Source organism: Microcaecilia unicolor, chromosome 11 (assembly GCF_901765095.1).
Source record: "Microcaecilia unicolor chromosome 11, aMicUni1.1, whole genome shotgun sequence".
Lineage (NCBI taxonomy): Eukaryota > Metazoa > Chordata > Amphibia > Gymnophiona > Siphonopidae > Microcaecilia > Microcaecilia unicolor.
In genome coordinates, this window is record NC_044041.1 from 65,644,070 (window position 1) to 65,671,396 (window position 27,327).

Here is a 27,327-nt window from a genome sequence, read left to right on the forward strand (position 1 = left end):
TCCTGTACTATGAACAAGAATAATTGGACAGATTGCGTAGGTCAGTTGGTCTTCAGTTGTCATTCCTTTTCATGGCCTCATTAATAGTTTATATTTTACATATTTTGTCACTGCTTATTTTGAATGATAGAAACCCCTAGTATATAATATTTGTTCTTAATATATCTCATGTTTCTGTTCTGTCTTTGTATCAGGATGCAACTCGCCTGGCCTCAGCTGGTTGTCTGGGGGAGTTCTGTGCATTTCTTCCAGATGAAGAGCTCAGTGCTGTTCTTGTGCAGCACCTGCTGGGTATGTTCACTGTGTATTTTTAATAATTGCCCGGAAAAAAAAAGGTTCCTCAGACCATTAGTGCTTTATTTTCCCCATTTTGGTGGGAAGAGAATGCTTCACTAGAAACTCAAGCTTGTGTGGCTTGTTCTTGGTGAAATCTATAGTGTTTTCTGTATGCAGCAAAAATAATTGGCCACATTGTTTTTCTTACCCTCCCCCCCCCCCCCCCCCTTGCAGTGGGTAATTTTATAGCAGGGCACTGCCACTGAACTTACAAAAAGTACTATTGTTTTAACTGAGAGACCATCATGCAACTATATATTCACCTGCAACAGGGGAGTGCTAAAAATAGCCATCTAAGATTCTAAAGTACTTTGAAGGTTTAAGCCTTTTTTTTTTTTGAGCACGTGCTGACTGTTTCCTTTATCCACTGAGTGTATGTATGAGACTCAGAAGTATCACTTGAAGGTTAAGCACCCTTTTTAGAGAACTTTTAATTGCAAATGTTTGCAAGCCTATAAGTAGCAGCAGGATTTATAGTTGTATAACAGCTTAAAGGATATTTGTGTTGGTTTCTATTACACAGTAATGTTTTTAGAAGCTTAGTAGCACTGTTTGACCACAGGACATTTATTTTGGTTTCTCTTTTATTTTTTGTTCTAGTATAAGTGGGATTTAGATTGAATTATTTTAGAAAAGGTATATAGGCACCTATGTTGCCTTTATAAAATAGATTCCCAGAGCTATCCCCAGTAGTGCACAAAGAAGCAATTTGCTCAATGATCCATATATGTGATAAATTATTGAAATTTCAGCCAATTTAATTGAATTGACTTTCAAATCAAACAGTATCTAAGTTGTAGCCACCTAAATCAATGTCACAATGGTAAATTATATTTGATCTTAATTCTAGAGAAGGCTATAAGTCTCCGTTTGTGAAGGATGATATATTCAAGGATTTGTTTGGAGTGATCCCATTTAGAGTGTAATTTTGTAATTAACTTAGCTGATCATTTCTGTTCCACCTAAAATCTAAGCAGAGTTAGTAGTGTTTTATATGCTTAAGTTAAGTGCTTATATTTAATATTTATTTGCATGAAAATAGGAGTTCAGAAAATGTCTACTTTGTGATATATGGATAGGTGTTGCCAGGTGTGAAGAAGATTGGAACTTACATGTGTGTCTTATAAAATGCACACATCTACACTTTTGTACCAGTACCTACATGTACAAAGCCTCAAAGCAGGAGTATTGTGTGGGAATTTTCAGGTAGGCTATTTAATAAAGGCACATTTGTTGCCTTTATTAAATAGGCATAACATATGTGCCTGTGTAATTTTGCCACTTAGGTGCCTGGTTTGAAAATTATCCTGTACATATCAAGAAGGTTTTGAAAAGAAGGCTTGGTGTGAGAAGAGAGACCCGTTTAGTAGCGGTTTATGGACTTGTCCTTTAGGAAACTGTCTAACCCCCTTTTAAACTCGTGAAGGCGGTTAGCTTGGCAGAGTTTAAAAGGGGGTTAGACGGTTTCCTAAAGGACAAGTCCATAAACCGCTACTAAATGGACTTGGGAAAAATCCACATTTCCGGGAATAACATGTATAGAATGTTTGTACGTTTGGAAAGCTTGCCAGGTGCCCTTGGCCTGGATTGGCCGCTGCCTTGGACAGGATGCTGGGCTCGATGAACCCTTGGTCTTTTCCCAGTGTGGCATTACTTATGTACTAGAGTTTTAAAAGTTTTTATACCACTAGCTATCATCAAAACAAATGTATACTGATTATTATATCTTTTCCAAGAATTACCAATCTCAATAAGCGCAGCTGTGTTATATAACTGGGAGAAGCTAATTATACATTTGTAATGGAGGAGCAGAAAACCAAGAATAGTCAAAGCAATTATCATAAGGCATAGGGAGACAAGTGGGATGGGGATCCCAGATCTGAAAAATTATTACCTAGCTGCACAACTCAGATAGATATATTTGGGATTGCAGAGCCACACCTACTATGAAACATACATGCAAATGAAATTGAACAACAGTAATGGAGTGTAACTCCTTCCATAGGTAGTGAGTTCTATGGGTAGGTCAATCCCAATAGTTAATCCATTTGTGCAACGTATACTGAAATTATAGTAACAAGTAACAGTCTCCCAATGGGGACAGAGTTGGTATTCTTGGCTGGCTCCTATTTCATATATTGTAGGAGGGAGTCAACCAGAAGATACTATACCAAGCAATCAGTAGGGAAATAGAGGTCTTTGGGCTGTTCATCAATTATATTTTGCAGGGCAGTTGAAATATTTTGAAACTGTTAAGCGGGCGTTTAACCTCTCAGCCTTGGCTTTTTATTTCTATTAGACATAGTTTACTGTGAGGCATATTTTCAAAGCACTTAGACTTACAAAGTTCCATAAGTTACTATTAGGCTTATTTTCAAAAGAGAAGAATGCCCATCTTTCGACACAAATCGGAAGATGGGCGTCCTCCCAGGGTCGCCCAAATCGGCATAATCGAAAGCCGATTTTTTGGCATCCCCAACTGCTGTCTGTCGCGGGGACAACCAAAGTTCCAGGGGGCGTGTCAGAGGTGTAGTGAAGGTGGGAGTTGGGTGTGCCTAACACATGGGCCTCCTCGACCCTTAATCGAAAAAAGAAAGGCGTCCCTGACAAGCACTTGGACAACTTTACTTGGTCCTTTTTTTTTGTTACGACCAAGCCACGAAAAGGTGCCCGAACTGACCAGATAACCACTGGAGGGAATCTGGGATGACCTCCCCTTACTCTCCCAGTGGCCAGTAACCCCCTTCCACCGTCAAAGAAATTCTTTAAAAATATTTTTTGCCAGCCTCAAATGTCATACTCAGGTCCATCGCAGCAGTATGCAGGTCCCTGGAGCAGTTTTAGTGGGTACAGTGCACTTCAGACAGGTGGACCCAGGCCCATCCCCCCCCCCCCCCCACCTGTTACACTTGTGGTGGTAAATGTGAGCCCTCCAAAACCCACCAGAAACCCACTGTACCCACATCTAGATGCCCCCCGTGGTGTACAGTTGTGGGTAGTGGCTTTTGGGTGGTTTTGGGGGGCTCAGCACACACGGTAAGGGAGCTATGCACCTGGGAGCAATTTCTGAAGTCCACTGCAGTGCCCCCTAGGATGTCCGGTTGGTGTCCTGGCATGTCAGGGGGACCAGTGCACTACGAATGCTGGCTCCTCCCACGACCAAAGGGCTTGTATTTGGTTGTTTCTGAGATGGGTGTCCTCAGTTTCCATTATCGCCGAAAATCAGAAACTACCAAGTTTAAGGACGACCATCTCTTAGGTCGACCTAAATTTCCAGATTTGGGCGTCCCCGACCGTATTATTGAAACAAAAGATGGACGTCCATCTTCTTTCGATAATACGGGTTTCCCCGCCCCTTCACGGGGACGTCCTGCGAGGATGTCCTCAGAAAAACTTGGGCGTCCCTTTTGATTGTGCCCCTCTATGTAACTTTGTAAGTCTAAGTGCTTTGAAAATACTCCTCGGTGTGTCCCCATTACAGAAGTAACTCAGTAGGAATTTTATACTCTGGAGAAGCAGTACTCCCAGAAGGGGGATGCCAAAGGCTTATTATCTGCTTTGTATAAGGTAGTCAGTCCTCCAGATCTGAAGAAAACTAACCCCTTAGTGTCCAGTGTTCCCATCAATCTGTTCCCATATGGTTTATTACTGGAACATTGGACACTAAAGGGTTTAAATATATGCTTGATTGGGAGCTTGACCAGAGTAGAATTAGATATCACAGAGTAGGAGCAGATTATACACTGGCCAATAAAATTCCCATTTCAGCCAAATTAAAAGAACTTAGTCTTATTACGATGATATATGACTCCAGAGCATTAGAAAAAAATTTCTTCATCACCGTTATCTCTCTGTTGGAAGGGGTGCGGCAAACAAGACTCCTACTCACATATGTGTTGGCTGTGCCTGATCATTAGCTTGTTTTGGACCCAGGTTTTCTCAGCAATACTCAATATCTAGGAGCGGGCAATACTACTACTACTACTTAGCATTTCTAAATGTCCCATGGTCTGTGTCTTATCAACTGTGGGGTTTCACAGTTGGATCTGTCAAGTCAAGATAGAATTTAGCAAATTGTTGCTAGAGGTGTTATAGCTATGGATTGGAGAAAGGCCACAACTCCTACTCTCACTGCTTGGCATAAGAGATTTCGCTATTTGCTTCTTATGGAGAAGCTTACTACCATGAAAACTGATCAGTTGCATAAATTTGTAAAAAGCTGGAGGTCTTTACTACTACACTATTTGAAAACTGTTTAACTGACTTACCTGTGGAGATGAGATCACTTGTTTTTTGCAGGCTGGTAGTAGGGAGGGGAGGGATGGGGATAGAGGGTAACCAAGTTGTATTAAGAAAATTTTATACAGGCTTTGGTTAAGATCTTTGAGTTGTATTTGTAAATTTACTACACTCTAATCCCTTAATAAAATTTAAGCTAAAAAAAAGTTTTTACACCACTAGTCATTGTGGCTGAACTTGAGTAACTGATGATCTGTAAATCTGCCAAGCTGTTTGAACATGTTACCTTGTTTGGTACAGCGGATGTCTCTGGAATTGACTGGATGGTGAGACATGGGAGGAGCTTGGCACTATCTGTCGCTATAAACGTTGCTCCAAGAAGGCTCTGCGCATCCAAATTCTGCGACAGTGTGCAAGCAATGACTTTCAGCAATTCCACAGCAGACAGGGTAAGGATCTATCCCTGAATAATATCTATTATTTCTCAAAATCACCTTCCTAAAATTGAGATAAAGCTGTTGCAAGCTCTCATGTTGGGAAAACTCCAAAAGTATTTTATGAAAACATTAAATCCTTTGCATTCTAGCAGTAAACCTTTATGATGCTTCTCAACAAGTTTCCTCAGGAAAGTGAAATAGTTGGGTGACAATGCACTGTTTATCCCATAAAAGATTAGATACTTAGGAGATTTTGTCATTTATTTGATCAGGGAAAATTTAGACTTAGGACTTATGACTTACTGTACATGAATATCTGGGACCACCTCCTTCCCCACTGCTTGATTCTCTTTGGCAGCACTTTGTTGAAGGGGAATCCAAAGCCCTGCATTTGCTAATAATAACCGAACTGGATTTAGGAGCTTTATTGTGCTGTTAGATCTAAGTGCTGAATTTGATTTGATTAACCACGGTCCTAATTTTCCGATTGGCAGATTTGGATTTTGGAGGAATTCTGTTACAGTGGGTCTCTTCTTCTGTTGGTGGTCATTTTTGTTTTGTTTGTAATGCCAAGTTCTCTTTCCAGAGCATATTTGTGAGAGAACTTGGCATTACAAACAAAACAAAAATGACCACGGAGACAGAAATCTAACCCGTCCCTGTGGGATTCTAACCCATCCCTGCTCGTCCCCATGGGGAATGTAACCTGTCCCCGCCACAAGTAATCTCCTCCATTCCAGCTCCTGGCCCGCCCAGCCCTTGTTGAGCCGCAGTCACCTTGACCCCCTCCCCCCAAGAAAGCTAGATTCTACAAGCAGTAAAAATTCTAGTAAAAGTAACATAAATTATTTTCTTCTTATGTACAGATTAGCAGGACCCAAAGCAGTCCAAAACAAGTAGTCAGAAACAACACAGTTTATACTTAATTGTTCAGCCACCCTTAGGATTTACGTTTGGGTTTAAAAAGCAAAGCTATGTGCATGTAAGGACTGGATAAACAAATTAAAGCAAAGTTTAAAGCAAATGCCCTTAATATGTAATACTTGGTAGCAATAATGGAACAGTGATAGATTATTCACATAGCAAGCAGCCTGAAGGAACAGATTTATTTTCCACGGAACATAATTAACTTTATATAAACTTGGCGGCTAATAGTGTGCTGAACTGGGCAATGTTGGCACATTTAGACGCTGGACAGAACTTCTGCGTGAAGGAAACCCTTCCTTTATTAATCAATACCTCTCTGTAAAATAGTAGTAATTAAAAAAGGCAAGGGCATTTTTATAATATACCACTTCAATCCACAAAACAAAAGGAGCAAATTCCCACATGCTATCTTCTTCTTTTAATGTAGGCACAGGGAAAATTCTCCCAGGTTTCAACCTAATTCATGTTTAATGTGGGATATAAATGTAATAAATAAGTAAATAAACAGATAGAAATTCTGAATGTTGAGCACCTGATTCTTACAACATGATGTCTATTTTAGTGACCCATTACCAGAGAAAAAAATCTCTGCATGAATGTAACAGTGCTAAGGTGTGTCCCTTTAGCCACTCCTCTAAATGACACACTGATTGCAATTTATAAATAAATTGCTACTCTACCTATGAAAAACTCTATGAAAAGTTATTCCGTTATTATACTTCCTCTGTGTACATCCGTATGCTGCACAAGTCGGTATGTTTGAAAATATAAGTGAGATAAATTAAAAATGCTACCAACAATAAAGAACAATGTGGATGCAGCAGCTCATAGGTTTGTTTTGAGTGTATGTGGAAGGGGAAACAGAGACTACCCTAACTGGCTTCAGCTCCCTCCCTCCCTCCCACCCACACGTAACACCACCTGGTGGTCTAGTGATTTCCTTTGGGGCAGGAAAGGTCCCCACGCTTTCCTGCCCGCTGCCGCTGATCCTCTCGCAGCCGCCACTTATTTCAAATGGCCACCGAGACTTCAAGCAGCAGTCTTGCGAGCCACCCCTCTCCCCCCCACAAGTTCAGGCATCTTCCACCCACCCGCCCCTCCCCCCCCCCCCCCCAAAGAACCAGCATCGTCCACCTGCACCCCCGAACTGGCATCTTTGCCCGCCCCGAACAGCATCTACTGTCTGCCTCCAAGAGCCCACATCTTCCACACATTCCACCCCTCCCCCGAGGTCCAGCAACTGTTTTTATTTCTTTCTTCCTCTCCCTGATGCTCTATCTAGCTGTGGAAGAATATGTTTATATCGTATGGCATTCTTTCCTAAATGGTTATATGCAACTTATTCCCATTTTCATGATAAAGGAGGATCATTTCATAATCCAGTGGGAATTCTCTAGGTTTTCCTAGGGTGTTCAAAGGCCTAAGATGAAAATAGAGCAATTACATGGTAACTAGAAGTAACGGGTGCTCAGACTTGATTATATAAAAATATATAATTAAGCCTGCTTATTTTGATATTTACAATATTGGCTGTTAGGACAAAGTGATTACACCACCCTGACATTTGAAACAGTCTGTGCATCCCCTTGGCTTCTTATTTATCTTTTACATGCCCAGATTGGAGTCCTACCTCCACCCCCCCCCCCCCCCCCAACATAAAAAATAGTATTATACCAAGGCTGTGAATTGATGAGATTATAGAATCTGAACCCAAATGTTAGTGACGTTATGCCCATTGGCGGTAATGGTAACTTCACACTGGGGATAGAAATCACCATTACCTTAATTTGTTAGACAGAGTAGACCTTTATTCTAGACGTGGGGATAAGATGCATGAATTTATGGAAAAATCTGCCCCAGAATGTCTAATAGTATCTAGACTGCAATAGGCTCTATATACTGTAGGCCTCCTAGAGACTTCAGCAAGAAATAGGAAAAATGGACAAAGGATTTAAGGGTTCAAGTAGACATGCTTAATTTTAAGAAGCTGGTAAAAGAAATGCTGACAGTGGTACATAGGGCAGAAATGCAGGAATACCAATTTAGAATGCTACATAGAGCACTTTCAAAAATCATGGCTAATATGAATGTGGGAAGAATGTGTACAAGGATAGAATACATTGTAACAATATGACCCTTCGTTTTGAGTAGTCTTACGTTCATATTGGTGCAGAAAGAATGAAAGTGGGGGGAAGGGGGTGCTTAATTCTAGAAGATAGGTAAGTGTATTATGATAGGTCGCAAAGGGTTATTGGAAACAAGACCTAGGGAATTAAGAAAAGTGACAGAGCTAAATATGATGCAATCATGAAGACTGGGGTTGTCTGGATAAGGTGGTTACGGATGAGGGGGTGTGTGTAAGGGAAAGGTTTATAGAAATTAGGAGGAGTTAAGGACTTTCAGGTTGAATATGCTGGATATTATTCAATAAAGTTTTTACCCCCCCATTGAATCCTTACTTGTGTTTTAGGGGTTGTTTTGGATTCTCACTTGACCATGAAGGGCCATATAAATAACTAATACAGTGAGCCTTTTATAAATTAAAGGTGATCAGGCATATCAAAAAATATTTGAAAATATTAGTTCACGCTATTATCTGCCTTGTTTTTTTGGTTGTACCGAACTCTCCTTTATGCACCTACAGCTGTGACTAGGTTACTTTGCCATGCTAAATATTCTGAGGGAAACTCTGCTTCTTATCAAACGTCACTGCTACTCATCCATATCCGTTGCTATTTTAAACTTGTATTGTGGTTTTTAGGATCTTGCTAGGTGTAGCTCCTGCTTATATGCCTCGTTTGTTGTCTCTGCTAATTATACTAGAATAGAAGATATCTTACTGCTTCTTTATCAAGCTGCTAAACTCTGGAATTTTTACATCTGAAATTACAATGCAACGATCATATATAGGAAATCATTGGAATCTTATTCTTCAAAAATTTTGAATTGTTCAAATGTGATTTTATTTTCTGTTTGTTTGTTATTTTGTTGTTTTTGTTTGATTGTTAAAATTCTTTTGTAACCCACTCTAAACCTGCTGGTAAGATACAGACAATAAGTACCCATATTATATATTTTAAAAGAACAAAGTGAGTGATAAAATCTGAAATCCATATCCAAATCAAACCTAATATATGGACATTGTTGGCTGCTTTTCAGTGGTAACTGTGAATCAATACGACATACCTGATAGCATATGATAAGGAGGCACAGGTAACAGTGAATGGGATTTTGTCTGTAGCACCTTGTTTTATATTGCAGATCCCAATTGCTGTTAGTGGCATCCAGGGGATGGGCTTCCTGATGAAGCATTACATTGAAGATGAGGGTGGAAACCTACCAGCAAAGCTTATGAGCCTCTTCATTAAGGTGAGGAATATGGAAAATGTAGTATTATATTAAATTCAATATTATAAAGGGGTATTTGCATTAAATCTACATGTGGATGACTTTAATCTGGGATTACCCCAAAACAAGCAACAATAAATAAGTAAACAAAGAGGCAGTGGTGCTACAAGTGTGATGAGTGTAGTAAAAGGAAACTTGTAGCTGTTTTATTTTTATGGGTATTAATCTGAATTCTTCCCAGATGGCTTTACTGCCATCCAGTAGGTGCAATTTGCCTCTTACAAGGATTCCAGCGTGGAGCATTCTGTAGCAGCAAAGTTTTGATCCCATCAGAAGATTTTACAGGGTTTTACTTTGTTGTTGTTGTTGAGTTTTCAAAATGGTCTGTATATATACTTATATGAATAGGTACATTACACCTCATATGTGCATAGGTCATACCCTTTCCCCTATGCCAAACCTATCTGTACCCTAACAAACAACCTACCAGTAAAAGAACAATGATCATGATAATATAAAATTTATCCCAACAGGAAACTCATTAGCACGTTGAGAGTGTCTCCATCCACACTCTTCATGTTGGAACAAATGCTAAAATCAGTCATAGTTATTGTCCACCCTGCCTCACCATATGGCTCTCCTCCTTTTTCCTACATTAGCCCAAAATCACCTCCCCAAGCTCTTCAGTAATTGCTTATTTCAGCTATAACTTCTCCATAGAATGGACTTCTCCAGTTCTCCGAAGTCACACCTCCGTACCCAAAACATTAAATGTCCCAATAGTATTATATATTGTATTTCCCATCTTGTACTTGTACACCATTTTGGGTAAACTATGAACTTCGGGAAGGCAGTTTATAAAAAATTAAAATAAATGTTCAGTCTTTTGAGGGGTTTAGCATAAAAAGTAGGATTCCATCCAAAATGAGACAGCAAAAAGACATCAAAAATTCTAGGCCACTATGAAAGCAAAGCTTGCACATGCTCAATTTCATTAAAAATGAGCATTCACACAGGGGAGGGAGAAAGCAGGGCAGGCAGCACGGTGGCAAATATCGCTGCAGGAAAGCTGCTTGGAGACCCCCGCCAGCCAAACCAGCGGACCTTAGGGGCCCCAGGCCCCCAAGGCTCTCCATGCCTACGCCACTGGAGGGAAGGGCTGGAGAACTATAGAGAGGTAAAATCTGTAATATAGCCAGCCACTTCAGCTGGATGTATTACACCCTTCTAGAGTTCACTTTTAGCTGAAGTAGCTAGGCGAATAAATAAAGTCCTGAAAAATCAAGACAGCTGGCAATTCTAGCTGCTTGAGTCTTAAGCATATCTGAGAGGGCCTCCTCTAACTTTTGGGTCCTAAAGTAGATAGATAGTTTTCAGGTTTTGGGAGTGTATATATATATATATATAATATATATATATATTTATTGAGAACATTTATATCCCACATATTCCCACTATGGAGGCTCTATGTGGTTTACAACATGTTATGAAAAGATCATAGTAAATCTAGTTCAAAACAGAGAATAAGGTACAAGAAGGGGAGGGAGGGAAACAACAGGAGAAACGAATGAGGGACGGCAAGAAGTTAAGCAGCAGAGGAGTAAGATCAATCACATAGATAAGTCTTTAGGGATTTGTTTAACAGATTGTGATTGGCAGTCTTTTTTATTATTATTATTATCATCATATTATTTGATATGCCACTCTTCCTATTAAAAATCTAAGTGGTTTACAATAAATAATAATGTTTTGCCTATACCTTAATCTGGCCCTGGCTACAGATGCGTGAAATCACTGTTTTTTTTTGTTTTCTTCACATGTTCATATCTGTTAAAAATATAAATAAACTTATGAATGACTATTCTGACTTTTACAGTGTCTACAAAACCCTTCCAGTGATATAAAATTGATAGCAGAAAAGATGATCTGGTGGGCAAATAAAGAACCCCTCCCTCCTCTGGATCCCCAAATAATCAAACCAATTCTGAAAACACTTCTGGACAACACAAAAGATAAAAACACCAGTGTGAGGGCTTACAGTGACCAGGCCATCGTTAACCTTCTAAAGATGAGGGAAGGTGAAAGTGTTCTTCAGGTAAGCATCGAATGACTATTTTGCTGTTTACTAAGGGGCTTATTTTCAAAACAGAAAAAGCAGCACAAAGTGGCAGATGACTGTTTTGTTTATCAAAATGTCCACATCACTATTTATGAAACCAATTTTTAAGACAGTTTTCTATGCAGTGCATCCAAATCACAAGGAATAATGGAACAAAACAAAAACGTCTGGGGCTAAAAGTTAGACGGTTTGGTCTAGACCTGTTTCAATCACGACTAAGTCACAAAAAGTGCCCTAGATGACGGCATATTTTCAAAGCACTTAGCCTTCCAAAGTTCCATAGGTTTCTATGGAACTTTGGAAGGCTAAGTGCTTTGAAAATATGCCTCCATATGACCCCTGGAGGGATTAAGGCATGAACCACCCACCCCATCCCCAGGGGTCACTGACCCCTTCCCTTCCCCTAAAGATGTGAAAGAAACAGTATATACCAGTCTCTACGACAGCTTCAAATGTTATGGCCAGTCCTATTAGAGCAGCAAGCAGGTCCCTGGAGTAGCCTAATGGTCAGTGCATTGGACTATAGAGAAGGGGATCCAGACCCATATCCCACTCTAACTGGTACACTTGTGCATAAGTACATAAATGTTGCCATACTGGGACAGACCAAAGGTCCATCATGCTCAGCATCCTGTTTCCAACAGTGGCCAATCCAGGTCACAAATACCTGGCAAGATTCCAAAAAAGTACAAAACATTTTATACTGCTTGTCCCAGAAATAGTGGATTTTCCCCAAGTCCATTTAATAATGGTCTATGGACTTTTTCTTTAGGAAGCCGCCCAAACCTTTTTTAAACTCAGCTAATCTAACCTCCTTTATCACATTCTCTGGTAACAAATTCCAGAGTTTAATTACACGTTGAGTGAAGAAAACTTTTCTCCAGTTCGTTTTAAATTTACTACATTGTAGCTTTATCGCATGCCCCCTAGTCCTTGTATTTTTGGAAAGCGTAAACAAACGCTTCACTTCTACCCGTTCAACTCCACTCATTATTTTATAGACCTCTATCATATCTCCCCTCAGCCGCCTTTTCTCCAAGCTGAAGAACCCTAGCCGCTTTAGACTTTCCTCATAGGGAAGTCATCCCATCCCCTTTATCATTTTTGTCGCCCTTCTCTGCACCTTTTCTAATTCCACTATGAGGCATATTTTCAAAGCACTTAGCCTTCCAAAGTGCCATAGAAACCTATGGAACTTTGGAAGGCTAAGTGCTTTGAAAATATGCCTCACTATATCTTTTTTGACATGCGTCGACCAGAATTGAACACAATATTCCAGGTGCGGTCGCACCAAGGAGCGATACAAAGGCATTATAACATCCTCATTTTTGTTTTCCATTCCTTTCCTAATAATACCTAACATTCAATTTGCTTTCTTAGCTGCAGCAGCACACTGAGCAGAAGGTTTCAACGTATCATCAACGACGACATCTAGATCCCTTTCTTGGTCTGTGACTCCTAACGTGGAACCTTGCATGATGTAGCTATAATTCGGGTTCCTCTTTCCCACATGCATCACTTTGCACTTGCTCACATTAAATGTCATCTGCCATTTAGACGCCCAGTCTCGTAAGGTCCTCTTGTAATTTTTCACAATCCTCCCGTGATTTAACGACTTTGAATAACTTTGTGTCATCAGCAAATGTAATTACCTCACTAGTTACTCCCATCTCTAGGTCATTTATAAATATGTTAAAAATCAATGGTCCTGCTAAAGAGACAAAGGGTTTGATCACCTGCTTGTATTCTTTTCAATGTCGGCGTGTTCGGTCCTCTGGTGATTATCGAGAGCGCTGGCATCGGGAGCTAGGAGTGACATTGACAGATGATGAGTGGAATTCTATGGAATGTGCTTTGTCAAAGATATCTATTTTTGTTCCTTTTAAAGAAAATGCATTCAAAGTATTTTATAGGTGGTACCTGACGCCTGTTCGCCTACATCATATGTTCCAGCAGGTGTCTTCATTGTGCTGGAGAGGTTGTGGGCAAGAAGACGCCATGGGACATTTGCGGTGGACGTGTGTTAAAATTCGTGCCTTCTTGAAATCTGTGCAGTATAGACTCCAGAGGTGGATATCTAAGCCCCTAAAGTGGTCTCCTGAGTTTTTTCTTTTTCCAAAGAGACCCCCTGGTCTGACAACTTCTCAGTCTTTGTTTATATGTTATGCTGTGTTAACCGCGAGAGTTACCTTGGCAGCTTCTTGGAAGTCCTCGCAGGTTCCTTCTATTGTTAAGTGACTTAATAAGCTTTGGTATGTGTGTGATATGGAGAGATTGTGGGCTCAACATAATAAGACATTAGCTAAATGGGAGGCTATCTGGCATCCTTTCTTATACAACTGTTCTTTAAGTGGATACTTACTTGTTAACTAGTGTAGGGGGATTGGTGGGGGGTTTGGAGGGTTTTGTTTTGTTTTAGGTGGGTTGGTCAGAGGGGATATTAGGGGTTTTTGGGTTGGGAAAAATCATTAATATTTGAAGTACATGGTGGTTTCATATTTACGGAGAATTTTCTTTGGTTGGGAGTTTTTTGAAGCAGCCTTGCTTACTTTGATTACTGTCTAGCTTTACTTGTGTTGGCTATGTTTGTCAGATGTAGTTCTCCAAAGATACTAATAAAGACTTTTTTAAATAAAAATAAAAAAAAATCAGCAGTCCCAGCACAGACCTCTGGGGAACCCCACTAACTACCCGTCTCCATTGAGAATACTGACCATTTAACCCTTCTCTCTGTTTTCTATCTTTTAACCAGTTTTTAATCCACAATAGAACACAACCTCCTATCCCATGATTCTCCAATTTCCTCTGGAGTCTTTCATGAGGTACTTTGTCAAACGCCTTCTGAAAATCCAGATACACAATTTCAACGGGCTCACCTTTATCCACATGTTTGTTCACCCCTTCAAAGAAATGTAGTAGATTGGTGAGGCAAGATTTCCCTTCACTAAATTTTTATTTTATTTTTATTACATTTGTGCCCCGCGCTTTCCCACTCATGGCAGGCTCAATGCGGCGGGCAGTGGAGGGTTAAGTGACTTGCCCAGAGTCACAAGGAGCTGCCTGTGCCGGGAATCGAACTCAGTTCCTCAGTTCCCCAGGACCAAAGTCCACCACCCTAACCACTAGGCCACTCCTCCACTCAGGACTTTGTTTTATTAATCCATGCTTTTGAATATGCTCTGTAATTTTGTTCTTTATAATAGTCTCTTCATTTTGCCTGGCACCAACGTAAGACTCACCGGTCTATAATTTCCCAGATCTCCTCTGGAACCTTTTTTAAAAAATCGGCATTACATTGGCCACCTTCTAATCTTCTGGTACCATGCTCGATTTTAAGGATAACTTAGATATTACTAACAATAGCTCCGCAAGTTCATTTTTCAGGTCTATCAGTACTCTGGAATGAATACCATCCGGTCCAGGAGACTTGCTACTCTTCAGTTTGTAGAACTGCCCCATTACATCCTCCAGGTTTATAAAGAATTCATTCAGTTTCTCTGACTCATCAGCTTTGAATACCATTTCTGGTACCATTTCTGGCACCGGTATCTCACCCAAATCTTCCTCAGTGAAGACCGAAGCAAAGAATTCATTTAATCTCTCTGCTATGGCTTTATCTTCCCTGATCGCCCTTTTTACTCGGTCATCTAGCGGTTCAAGTGATTCTTTTCACGGCTTCCTGCTTTTAATATACCTAAAAAAAATTTTTTTTACTATGTGTTTTTGCTTCCAACGCAGTCTTTTTTTCAAAGTCCTTCTTTGCCTTCCTTATCAGGGCTTTGCATTTGACTTGACATTCCTTATGCTGTTTCTTTTATTTTCAGTTGGTTCCTTCTTCCATTTTCTGAAGGATTTTCTTTTAGCTCTAATAGCTTCCTTCACCTCACTTTTTAATCATGCCGGCTGTCGTTTGGTCTTCGTCCTTTTTTAATACGTGGAATATATTTGGCCTGGGCTTCCAGGATGTTGTTTTTGAACAGCATCCATGCCTGATGTAAAGTTTTGACCCTCGCAGCCGCTTCTTTTTTTTTCCACTGTTCTTCTCATTTTATCATATTCTCCTTTTTTAAAGTTAAACACTAACGTATTTGATTTTCTGTGTATACTTACTTCAAAGCTAATATCAAATCTGATCATATTATGATCACTGTTATCAAGTGGCCCCAGCAACCATTACCTCCCACACCAGATCATGCACTCCACTAAGGACTAGGTCAAGAATCTTTTCTTCTCTCGTCAGCTCCTGTACCAGCTGCTCCATAAAGCAGTCCTTGATTTCGTCAAGGAATTTTACCTCCCTAGCGTGCCCTGATGTTACATTTACCCAGTCAATATTAGGGTAATTGAAATCACCCCATTATTATCGTGTTGCCCAGTTTGTTTGCGTCCCTAATTTCCTTTAACATTTCTGCATCCTTCTGTTCATCCTGGCCAGGCGGACAGTAGTACACTCCTATCACTAACCTTTTGTCCTTTACACATGGAATTTCAATCCACAGTGATCCAAGATGTGTTTTGTTTCCTGCAAAATTTTCAATCTATTTGATTCAAAGCTTTCCTCCACCCTCCACCAATTCAATCCACCCTATCACTACGATATAATTTGTACCCCGTTATGACAGTATCCCACTGGTTATCCTCCTTCCACCAGGTCTCAGAGACGCCTATTATATCTAATTTTTCATTTAGTGCAATATATTCTAACTCTCCCATCTTATTTCTTAGGCTTCTGGCATTCGCATATAGACATTTCAAACTATGTTTATTGTTCCTATTTACATCATTCTCAGTACTTGACAGTGTTAATTTGCAATCTTTTGTATGATTTTTATTTTTATTTAAGGACACCTGATCTACTATGGCCTCTTTTGAAACCTCACTATAAGGATACCCTATCTTCCCTGTTTTGGTGATATCTTTGAAAGATACCTTACCCTGAACCATGCACTTTTGAGCGATTGTCGGCCTTCCCCCAGTTTCTAGTTTAAAAGCTGCTCTATCTCCTTTTTAAATGCCGACGCCAGAAGCCTAGTCCCAACCTGGTTAAGGTGGAGCCCATCCTTTTGGAATAGGCTCCCCCTTCCCCAGAATGTTGCCCAGTTCCTAACAAATCTAAAGCCCTCCTCCCTGCCCCATTGTCTAATCCATGCATTGAGACTACGGAGCTCTGCCTGTCTCTTGGGCCCTGCGTGTGGAACGGGTAGCACTTCAGAAAACGCTACCCTAGAGGTTCTAGATTTGAGCTTTCTACCTAAGAGCCTAAATTTGGCTTCCAGAACCTCTCTCCCATATTTTCTTATGTCATTGGTACCCACATGTACCAAGATAGCCGGCTCCTCCCCAGCACTATCTAAAATCCTATCTAGGTGACGTGCGAGGTCCGTCACCGCAGCAGGCAGGCAAATGACCAGGCAATCCTCACATCCACCACCACCCAGCTATCTACATGACTAATAATCCAATCACCAACTACAACAGCCATCATAACTCTTCCTTCCTGGGCGGGATCTCCTAGAGACACATCCTCAGTGGGAGACTAAACTAGATCCTTCAGTGCCTGCTAGAGTGTATCTGTGGTGGAACGTGTGCTCAAAAATCCACCAAAAACCTACTGTACTTACATATAGTAAATAAATCCAAATAAAGGTGGCACCTGCAGGCATAAGGACTATTGTAGTGGTGTACAGTAGGTTTTTGGTGGGTTTTGGAGGGCTCACCATGCATTATAAGTGGGTAATGGTGAGATGTGTACCTGGGACCTTTTATGTGAAGTCAACCTCAGTGACTCTTAGGATACCCCACTTCTCTGCTGGGATTTCTGTGTGGCCAGTCTGTTTAGGATGCTGGCCAACGGCTTGTTTTTGTGCATTTTTCTTTTGGACTTTTTTCTTTTCTTTTTTCGAAAATGGTCCAAAACTAGCCAATGGCCATTTTCGAAACAAGAAGTTGGACATTTTTCTGGCTTGAAAATAGCCTTTTTCACTACTGTATTTTTGCATGTTGTCCACAAAAGTCTAAAATCAGATTTAGACGTCCTATCGAAAATGCCCCTCCACAGCATATAGCTGTCTTCTGCAGTATGAGTCTGTTGAGAATATCTTCATTTTTTTTCTGTTCAGGTGAGCAAAGAAGAGATTATTTCTAACTTGATATCAGCTTGGCTGTTACATAAAATGAGTTGCATGTCAATCACAAAAAAACTGGTTGTCAAATAATGATGAACATCTCAGTCTAGGATACTAAGTAAGCTGCTTATTTTCAAATGGGACATGCTTTTTGTTCAATTTCATTTTGTAAATATTTTGCATGTGTGCATAAATGTTTTTTTATTCCATTTTGGAGCACAATAATTTTCATGTTATCTGATTGTGTATGTGAGGGAGTGAGGGTATAGCAGCAGGTTTCCCTAGGAGTACTCCCTCACTGAGGTTGCTGTTTAGCCACCTTACAGCAGGTGGCGATAACCTGCCATGCCAGACGCTGAGTCAGAGGGTTGGAGCTCCAGCTGGGAAGTGGTTAAATGCCCTGGAGCAAAGTGTATCAGAGAGGCCCCAAGGGGAAGAGGTCCATAAGAGCGAGACCCCAAGTACAGGGGTCTCCTGGAGAGAGGCTCCAATTGATGGATCCCTCACAGAGCTTTGGCTAGGCAAATGATAAGTAGTAGTAGTAGCAGTACCTGTGGGGGAGACCCAGGGAAGCAAGGAGAGAAGCCCTGTTTTCAAGGTTTGCACCTGAGGTAAAGAATAACCACCCACGGGTTACAAGAAAAGGAATAGAAGACTGCAAAGGTAAAGAGTTAATTTCTTCATTTGTGAAGACTTGGACCTGAGTGTCATAAGTAGACCTCTGCATGAGTGACTTGAACTGTGCTGTAGAAGCTTGATTAGAGAAGACTGATGAAGAGAGGAGAAACCATTGTTTATGTGACTGTTGCTACGCAAAGCTTGAATCTGTGATAGAAACAGACTGCTATATGTTTGTTTGTGTCGGGGCCTTTGCATTCTGTCGGGTTCTCGAGGCAGGACCGGAATACGTGAGCCATTGGGCCACTGCCGAGGAGCGGCAGCGGCAGGCAAGACCACCCTGGAACTGGATTCACAGAAGAGCAGGACTGGAACTCTGGACTGTAGTAGTACTGAGGCAGGCAACTAGAACAGGAACAACTTCACCTGCACTTGGCCACCGTTCCTCCGGAGTTGAGCTCCGGAGTGCGGGTGGCCGGCAGGACTTGCAGGATAAGGCAGGGTCTTTAGGCAGGCAGTGGACAATAGAATAAACCAGGAGCAAACAGAGTCTTTGGGCAGGCAGCAGGCAGAGGAATAAACCAGGGATAACAGAGTCAGGGCTGAAGCTTCAGCTGCTCCAAACACAGACAGAGAGAAAATGGCTGAAGCTTCAGACTCCAAACGCAGAGCCAGGCAAAGGAAGGACTAGTAGTCCACAGACACAAAACAGAAGGGCAAAAGCCCACATGGAAGGACTAGCAGTCCACAGACACAAAGCAGAAGGGCAAAAGCCCACACGGAAGGACTAGCAGTCCACAGACACAAAGCAGAAGGGCAAAAGCCCACACGGAAGGATTAGCAGTCCACAGACACAAAGCAGAAGGGCAGCGCCCACACGGAAGGACTAGCAGTCCACAGACACAAAGCAGAAGGACGGGCAGCGCCCACACAGAAGGACTGGCAGTCCACAGACACAAGCAGATGGGCAAGAGTCCCAGAGAAAGGCTAAGTAGCAGCACAACAGTGCTCTCACTAACCTCATGGCATAACACACTTACTATGCAAATGCCCTGAATGCAAGCACAGCACTTCCTTATGAATGCTCTCACTGATGATGTCACCTACTGCAGGACAGGAGCAGGGAACACACTCACACCAAGGAGAGGCTTGGAACACATAGGAAGAACTGGCAGGAGCCATCTTGGAAGCTGGCATAAAACAAGCGGGAGCCATCTTAGATGCTGGCTCCTCAGAGAGGCATAGCCCACACAGGTGAGGTCTAGTGAAGCAATCAGCACACAGAGACAGCACTAACACAGAAACAGACAGAAGCCAGCATAGATGCTGACCCTCAGAAATAAGGTAAGTCTGAGGGTGGTCACGACCAGAGACGTGACAGTTTGTATAACAATAAAGTTTTTCCTTTTGATTTACACCACATCATGACTATGTCTGTGAGGGCTCCCAGCCTGTCTGCTAGCAACACTATCACAGTGCAATATTCAGCTATGTACTATTAGTTTTACAGTTTATTAAAACTTGGTATACCACCATTTGGTAATACTGTCACAGTGGTTTACAATATTACATTATTAAAAGAGAAATAAAAGAATATGAGAGGAAATACACTCCATATATTGGCTAGGAAGAGTAAGCAAAACTCTTACCATGTGTTCCAAGCCTTCGTTTCATATTTCACATAGGAATCTATTTAAATTACATGTGAATAATCAAGGCCTACCCTGAACATATAGGCTGCAGCGTCCCCGTATACAATCTTGTGGGTTAGAGCACAGACCTTGAATTCAATGCGTTTGATCGGGAGCCAGTGGAGCTTCTCATGAAGGGGCTTTGCTGCCTCAAACCACGATTTGCCAAATAGCAGCCTCGCCGCCATGTTCTGCGCTGTCTGGAGTTTCTTAAGGGCGTGTTCTTTGCAGCCGGTGTAAATTCCATTGCAGTAGTCGAAGTGGCTCAAGACGAGGGAATGGATTAGTGTCCTGAATAGGTTGAATGGTAGGAACTGCTTGATACGCTTGAGGGACCTCATGGAAAGGAACATTCGCTTCGTAACAGACAATACTTGAAGTTCAAGAGTCAAATGGGGATCCAGAATGACCCCAAGGAGTTTCAAACTTGCTGCGACAGGAATGGTGAAGTTCTGTGAAGTAACCGCGCCCGGTATAGACTTTTTGAACTGGGAGAAGAGGATGAGGCACTGCGTTTTTTCCTGATTAAGCTTAAACTTAAATGTGTTAGTCCAGTTGACCATGATGGGGAGGCTGTTTTGAATTTCTGCTGAGATTTCGGCCAAGAAAGAACGAAAGGGGATGTAGATGGTCACATTGTCAGCATAGATGTAGGGATTCAGGCCATGGTTGTGAAGGGCCGTTGCTAGAGGAGACATCATGTGTTGAACAGGGTAGGCGAAAGGGGAGAGTCTTGAGGAACCCCACGGTGAGATCTCCAAGATGGCGAAATAGAGGACTGGACTTTGACCCGATAGGGTCGGCAAGACAGAAATTCCCTAAACCAATCCAAGACAGTACCTCCAACACCATTTTCAGCTAGTAGCATAAGGAGGAGATTGTGGTCAACCATGTCGAACTCGCTTGACATATCAAATTGAAGAAGCAAGATGTTAGTTCCAAAAGACAGTTCCTTTCTAAAGTTGGACAGGAAGGTAACCAGTACTGTCTCGGTACTGTGGTGGGGCTGGAATCCAGATTGGGAGGCATGAAGAATCGAGAATTTGTCCAAATAATCGGAGAGCTGAGAATTCACCAAGCTTTCCATGGTCTTGACAACCAATGGGATTGTAGCAACAGGGCGATAGTTACTAATAATACTAGGTTCACACTCTGGAGCCGGCTCCGCGACCAATCGCAAAATGGCGCAAGAATCGCCAGGCTTTGGGCGGGAAAGCACACTCTCGGGGGGGGGGGGCACCGCTTCGTCGAGTCCCACCAAATCAGCGCACCCCGCACTTCAAAGGCCCACCGCCAAACGCTGTTTCCCGCATCAGGAATAGCGTTTTTCCGCTTCTGCTGCCATCGCCCGTCCCTGAACAGGAACCCAGCAGGACTTACCCCGGACCGGGAAAGCGCGGGAACTGACTGCTGAGCCGAAGAAAAAAAACTCTCCGACTCCACTTCGAGGCATGCTCAGACAAGCAGGCAACAGAAAACAGGACTTGGACAGCAGTAACACAAACCTGCTCTCCGCAAAAACGTACTTCCCTGTGTTTCTCTTTTAAATAAATTCTATGGTTCTCTCTCTCTTTTTTTTTTCAGTGAGGAGGCAGAAATAAACAGGGAAGGAAAGGAACAGCAAAAGCCTATTCAGAGGGAATTTGAGGTGCAACAGGGACCCAGCAACTGCGTATGCTGCCAAAGGGGACACCACCAGTCCGCCACCCCCATCTCAAAGTGGCCACCGGCCCACGAGGACCCTTAGAGGCCTTGGGCCCAGGAGCTGGAGAAAAAGCCGTCCACCACCTGCTGAGATAGAGACATACTAACTGAGGAAGGAGCTGGCTTTCTGGCATCACTGCCTTTAGTTTGTTTATCTCTATCTCCACCTGCTGGTAGGCGGACTTAACCCTCTAGTTCCTGGATTCATCTGCTGCAAGTGACAAGGAAGGGGAAAAATTTCCATGTATGGTTTTAAGACCAGCTCAAAGCATGCATATGTTTTCAAAAATGCTTGTTTTGACCAGGGTCATACCTGAGGGATTATTGGATCTTTCTTCTTGATTCCATGTAGTTTATTTCCATCTCCAAAATTAAACCAAGTAGATATTGTAGCTTCACTACTTATATCTAGGTTTGTAAAATAGAGCAGCCACATTTGGAGGTTATGAAATTGCTTGTTCATGTGGAAGCTGCCAGATTTATGTCATTCATTTTTTCAATGTGTATATTTTTATTCAGGCATCATCTTTAATGTTATATAAGATTACAATGAAAACTGCAAATGAAAGCAACAGATTCAATGAGTATATTTTAAAAAGAGGTTTTGTGTTAGTAGATTCTTTTCTAAAATACTACTGGAATTGAGAATGTCCTGACCTGGACGTCTCATTTCCAGTCACAATGTTCTATGTAAAATGAAGATCCAGAACACCTATCCCCAGGATGGTCAACCTTCTGCTTGAGCCTTACACAATTTGCCAGTGGTGGCCCTTCAACTAGATAGGCAGCAGATATTGATAGGCCAGACCTCTGGAATCACTGGCAAAAGGGGTGAAGCTTCCCACTGATGCTATGGGACTCGGGCACAAGGATCCTGAAAAAGAGCAGCAATAGCAGCTTTCATCATACTTCCTGCCAGATGTGATCATTTTTTCCATTGGAAGTAGCAGCTATGTAAATATATTTAAGGGTGGAGACCTTAAGGTGTAAAAAAAAAAAAAAAAAAAAAGCCACTTATTTTGGTAAATAACTATTTGTGGGTTGGGAAAGTTTAAGCCAGCTCCACTTTCTGCTCACAGTGACTATCTTTATTTGGACCTTGACAAATAAATATTTGAATATGAAAACACAAGAGGCTGAATATCTGCTTTTGACCAGACATATCTAGGAAAAACCTGAGAGTAGGCTGCAGTTTGCTTCACGGGACCAAGACCACCAACAATGAAATAACTTCAAAGTTAAAAATAAATAAATAAATAGCAATTGAAAACACCACAAACAAAAAAACAAACAAACCCAAGAGCAACAGAAACCTGCTTTTCTTTATGGTGTTCAGGATTTTTATTTGTATGTAGTACACATCCATTAGGTTTGTGAATAAAATGTAAATATTAAGCATATAGAATTGTGTTGTAATAGTTTTCCATGATACCCTTTATTGGACTGGATGTAGAGGTTCTAGAGTAAAGAAAAGAGCTTTTTGATTTTAACTGATATCCCTTTTCTTTTTCCTTAGGCGGTCTGCAAGATCCTCGATGGTGCTAGCATTGAGCTTTTGAATGAAAGCTGCCGCCGTTCTCTGAAGAAACTTGCTAGCCAAGCTGATTCCAGTGAAATGATTGATGGCACAATCCTGACATGACAGCAAAGAACATAATGGATTATTAGCCAACTTTACTGTATCAGCATTTCAACTCACAATTGTTTTCATTTTTGAAAATAAGTTCATGGCGAAAGGCACTGACCATAAAAAAACTTCCCAGAAGATATTTTGTTATCAAACAGTACCCAAAAAGAGGCCTTATGCCCTTACTAGGTTGAAACATTGAAGCATGACATTTTTTTAAATGGGAGCAGATAAAAGCTGTAGCCTGATTTCCTGGTAGCTGAACCAATGCCTGGGAGTGACTTTTCCCTATAATGGAACTATAAAACTTTTAGAACTTTTGATTTTGTCAGCTTTTTACAGCTCCTTGTGTGACGGTGAACTTAATCTTTGTTTTCCAGTTGATGATTATTAATGTGTTTTGGGCTTCACTCGCTTGTCTACAATTTTGAAACTTTAAACAAATTTAGAAATTCCAAACCCAAGAGTAGGGGAATTAAAAGTATGACAACCATTAAAGGAAGGAATGTTAAGAATAGATTTAATTTTATCCTCTTAGAATTATTTTCTTGATAAACTCAACACAATTAAACCCCTTTCAGAAAAGATGTGAAAAATGGTCTGGATTCTATTAGTTGCATTTTAGCTGGCACAGGAGCGCCTCTGTTGAATGGCACGTATACTGACAGCTGCAGTGGATATTGTATTTACACAGTAGTACAGACAATTGTAAATTAATCATCATTCTATATCTAAGGGAAGAGGAACATGGTTTCAGTGTCAGTCCACTTGAATGCACAGAAATAAAGGTTAACAAAAACATATACTAGTTGAAAAATGCATGCTCTAAACATTGCACAAAGGTATATTTGGCTGAGACTGCTTGTTGAGGATGTGTGAAAAAGTGAGTAGATGAATGGTGGGGTTATGAGGTGAAAGGTGGAGGGAAGAGTGGTGGGAGAAGGGGTTCAGCGAGTAATTCAATAATAGAGTTAGAGTGGTGGATGGTTCAGTGAGTAAGTGGATGAATGATGGATTAAGAATAGCAGGAGAATTCAGTTAATGAGTGGATGAATAATGGGGTTGAGTAGCAGGGAGGGATCAGTGACTGGTGAAGCATGACAAGGGGTTCAGTGAGTGAGTGTGTGGTGGTTATGAGTGGGCAGCAGGGCTGAGTGAATGAGGGTGATCAGCAGTAGGAGGTATAAGTAAGAGAGTGTGTGGGAAGGATTCAGTGAGTGGATGAGGAGATATTGGCGGAGTCAGATTAGGTTGGGATGGATGGGAAATTTGAGTGGTGGGGGTGTACTAAGTGCTAGAGAAGTTGAATGAGCATTGCAGGGAAGTGAGAGTGAATATGTGGGGAGTGGGTTCAGATTGCTGGAGGGATTGTTTTGGTACCCTTCTCTTTCCTAACTTTCACCACCTTCCCTTTGACTTTCTTCCCCCTCCACCCCTTTCCCTTTTGTTTTAACACTCTTTCTCATTGGTGCAGCTCCAGGTTTCCTCCTCCTCCTTATGCCAATAGTGATTGAGGTCTATGGCATTGCCTCCTCCAACTCGCTCTTCAGTAGTAGTGGAGGGTTGGGATCCATGCTGATGCCTTCCCTGGGCTGTTCTTTAGCATGTCATTGGTAATTTTCTCTGATGGAGTCATGGAAACTTCTGTCATCATTTGAAGTTATACTTTCTTGTGTTCCTGGTAATCTTTGCAAGCTTCTCCTTTTGTGCATGGCAGTACTGTGAATACACTGTAGATTTCATATAATGTTCAGTCAGTGTAGCCAGTTATCTTGGACTCCAATGTGCACATTATACGGTGTCTACAGTATACAGTATTTCTTTGTTACTTATCCTCTTAAGAGTAGTGGCTTTAGATGTTCTGTTTTTTTTTTTCCGGTTTTACCAGCTCTGAATTGTATGTTGTTATAAAGGAGATTCGTTCTGTGATTAAATTAAACTTTTCTTGTGTTTGTACTACAGTAAGTTTGGTTACTCATTTCTTTAAGGATGGAAATAAATAGGTTTCCCTGGGTGCTTTAAGGGAAAACTCATTCTTCCTGTAGATGGTTTTGCAGTTGTTGGGGTATTCCTTCCTATCTCTTGGGTCAGAGAGTGTATGGTATTATGTGTGGTCTGGCTGTGTATAATAATCTTTGTTGTATATGAAAGGTGGAAACTGGAACTGTGAAGTAACTGCATCTGTCAGTTGTTTTTCTGTATATAGATATTAGACGCCTTTTGTTGATAGGAAATATGCTGTGCAGAAATTTAACTCTTTCTCTGAGTATTCAATTTTGAATATGTTTGAAGGAAGGAATATATGGTTATGAAATTTCATTTCATTTTTAATTAATTTATTGTATTCCATTCTGTACATATTCTAGGCAGATTTCAACAGTACATATATAAAGCAGAGCAAACAAACTATTCATCCATTAATCATCATTAAAATACAATAAAATAATCAGTCCTATTTCCTTATTTCCTATTCTGACCTAAAAGCTTGAACAAATAAAAAAGCCTTCAGTTGCTTCTTAAAATTTAATCTTAGATAATTGGTGAGGAGTTCCTCAGCTAAGACCGAATGACCAAAAGGACTGAGGGGGAGATGCGCTTGCAACATTTGCTTTAGACCAGTTGTAATAAATAAAGGAAACATTATTTAGTGTCTAATGCACAAAAGGGGTTCTGTGTGACTTTAACCATTCGCTGTAGCAGCTACTGATAATCCAATGCAAATATATTACAATCGGTATTAAAGTGAGCATTCCGTGCAATACACAGAAAGGAATACGTACCTTTTTAATGTGCAAAAGTTTCTGGCAGGTCAGGAGTTCTCTTTGTGTGACCGATCCCAGGACTGTGAGGGGTTCTTTTCATCTCTGTCATGCTTCACATTCTCTATGGGCTTTCTGCTTTTTACACATGAGCTCCAGGACATGGGGCTTCATATGGCTTTTCTTTTTCTTCCCCTGTTTTTTTTCCCCTTTCTTCCCCTTTCCAGCTTAGGCACAGGCAGAAAGTGAATCTCCGGATTTGGCACAGGCAGGATCTGAGCCCACTGGTAGAGCATGTGGCAGCGATTCCTGGGCATGCACAGAACATGGACACTTGAGACTGTTCTGTGCATGCCTTAGGCACATTCCCTCGCAGAATTTCTATGCATCTAATTTGCGTGCGACTCCTTTTGTGCATTGTTTACAAATCAGCAGGTTCAACAGTGGCTGCCATATTTAACGGTGACCTTTCAGCATATAGGCCCGATGCTCAAAGGTCATCGTTAAATACGACAGCCGCTGTTGAACCTACTTATCCATAAACAGCAACCGATGAACAAAGGGAATCGCATGAAAATTAGATGCTGTGTATGTCTAGTAGCGCTATAGAAATGATAAGTAGTAAGTAGTAGATGCACGGAAATTCTGCGAGGGAAAACGCCAGTCTCTCGGTAAGTGTCCATGTTCTGCGCATGCCCAGGAATCACTGCTGCATGCTCTGCCAGTGGGCTGAGATCCTTTGCCAAATCTGGGGATTCACTTTCTGCCTGTGTCTAGGCTGGAGAGGGGGAGAAATGGGAAACAAAAACAAGAAGAAAAAGAAAAGCTACATGTCCTAGAAAGAAGTACCGAAGCACACGGAGCTCACGTGCAAAAGGCAGAAAGCCCATAGAGAATGTGGCGTGTGATCGGTCACACAAGGACAGCTCCTCACCTGCCAGAAAATTTTGCACATTAAAGGTATGCACCCCTTTCTGTACATTGCATGGAATGCTCATTTTAATACTGATAGGCTCGTTGTAATATATTTGCATTGAATTATCAGTAGCTGCTACAGCAAACGGTTAAAGCCACCAGAACCCCTTTGTGCATGAGATGCTAAATAATGTTTGCTTTAGACCAGCTAGGGCCAGTCTAAAGCAAACACTGCAAGCAAAGTAAGCTTTGTGCATCTCCCCTGAATATCATGCAGCCATCAGCTTGGCCTGCATCATGGAGGGGAACAGAGAAGCAAGAAATGGAACCAGCCAAGATGAAATGTGTGGAATCACAACAATTAATTTTAAATGATGACCTGACAAGACTGTGTTTCAGCAAATTGTGCCTGCCTCAGAGCTTCAATATCTAAAGCATAAATGTATTGTAAATAAAATATTTATATACAGTGGGGGAAATAA

General features: G+C 41.3%; 1 protein-coding gene across 1 annotated transcript in view; it reads left to right on the forward strand.

Annotated features, from left to right (window-relative positions):
- LOC115480407 (eIF-2-alpha kinase activator GCN1-like) overlaps positions 1–25,620 on the forward strand; it is a 130,620-nt gene extending 105,000 nt beyond the window's left edge. The window contains exons 21-25 of the mRNA XM_030219070.1: positions 195–291; positions 4,876–5,024; positions 9,201–9,308; positions 11,164–11,382; positions 23,061–25,620. Of these exons, the coding sequence (XP_030074930.1) occupies positions 195–291; positions 4,876–5,024; positions 9,201–9,308; positions 11,164–11,382; positions 23,061–23,186 (699 nt within the window). The 3' untranslated portion in view covers positions 23,187–25,620. The remainder of the gene's footprint in view (positions 1–194; positions 292–4,875; positions 5,025–9,200; positions 9,309–11,163; positions 11,383–23,060) is intronic.
- The last annotated feature ends 1,707 nt before the right edge of the window (positions 25,621–27,327 follow it).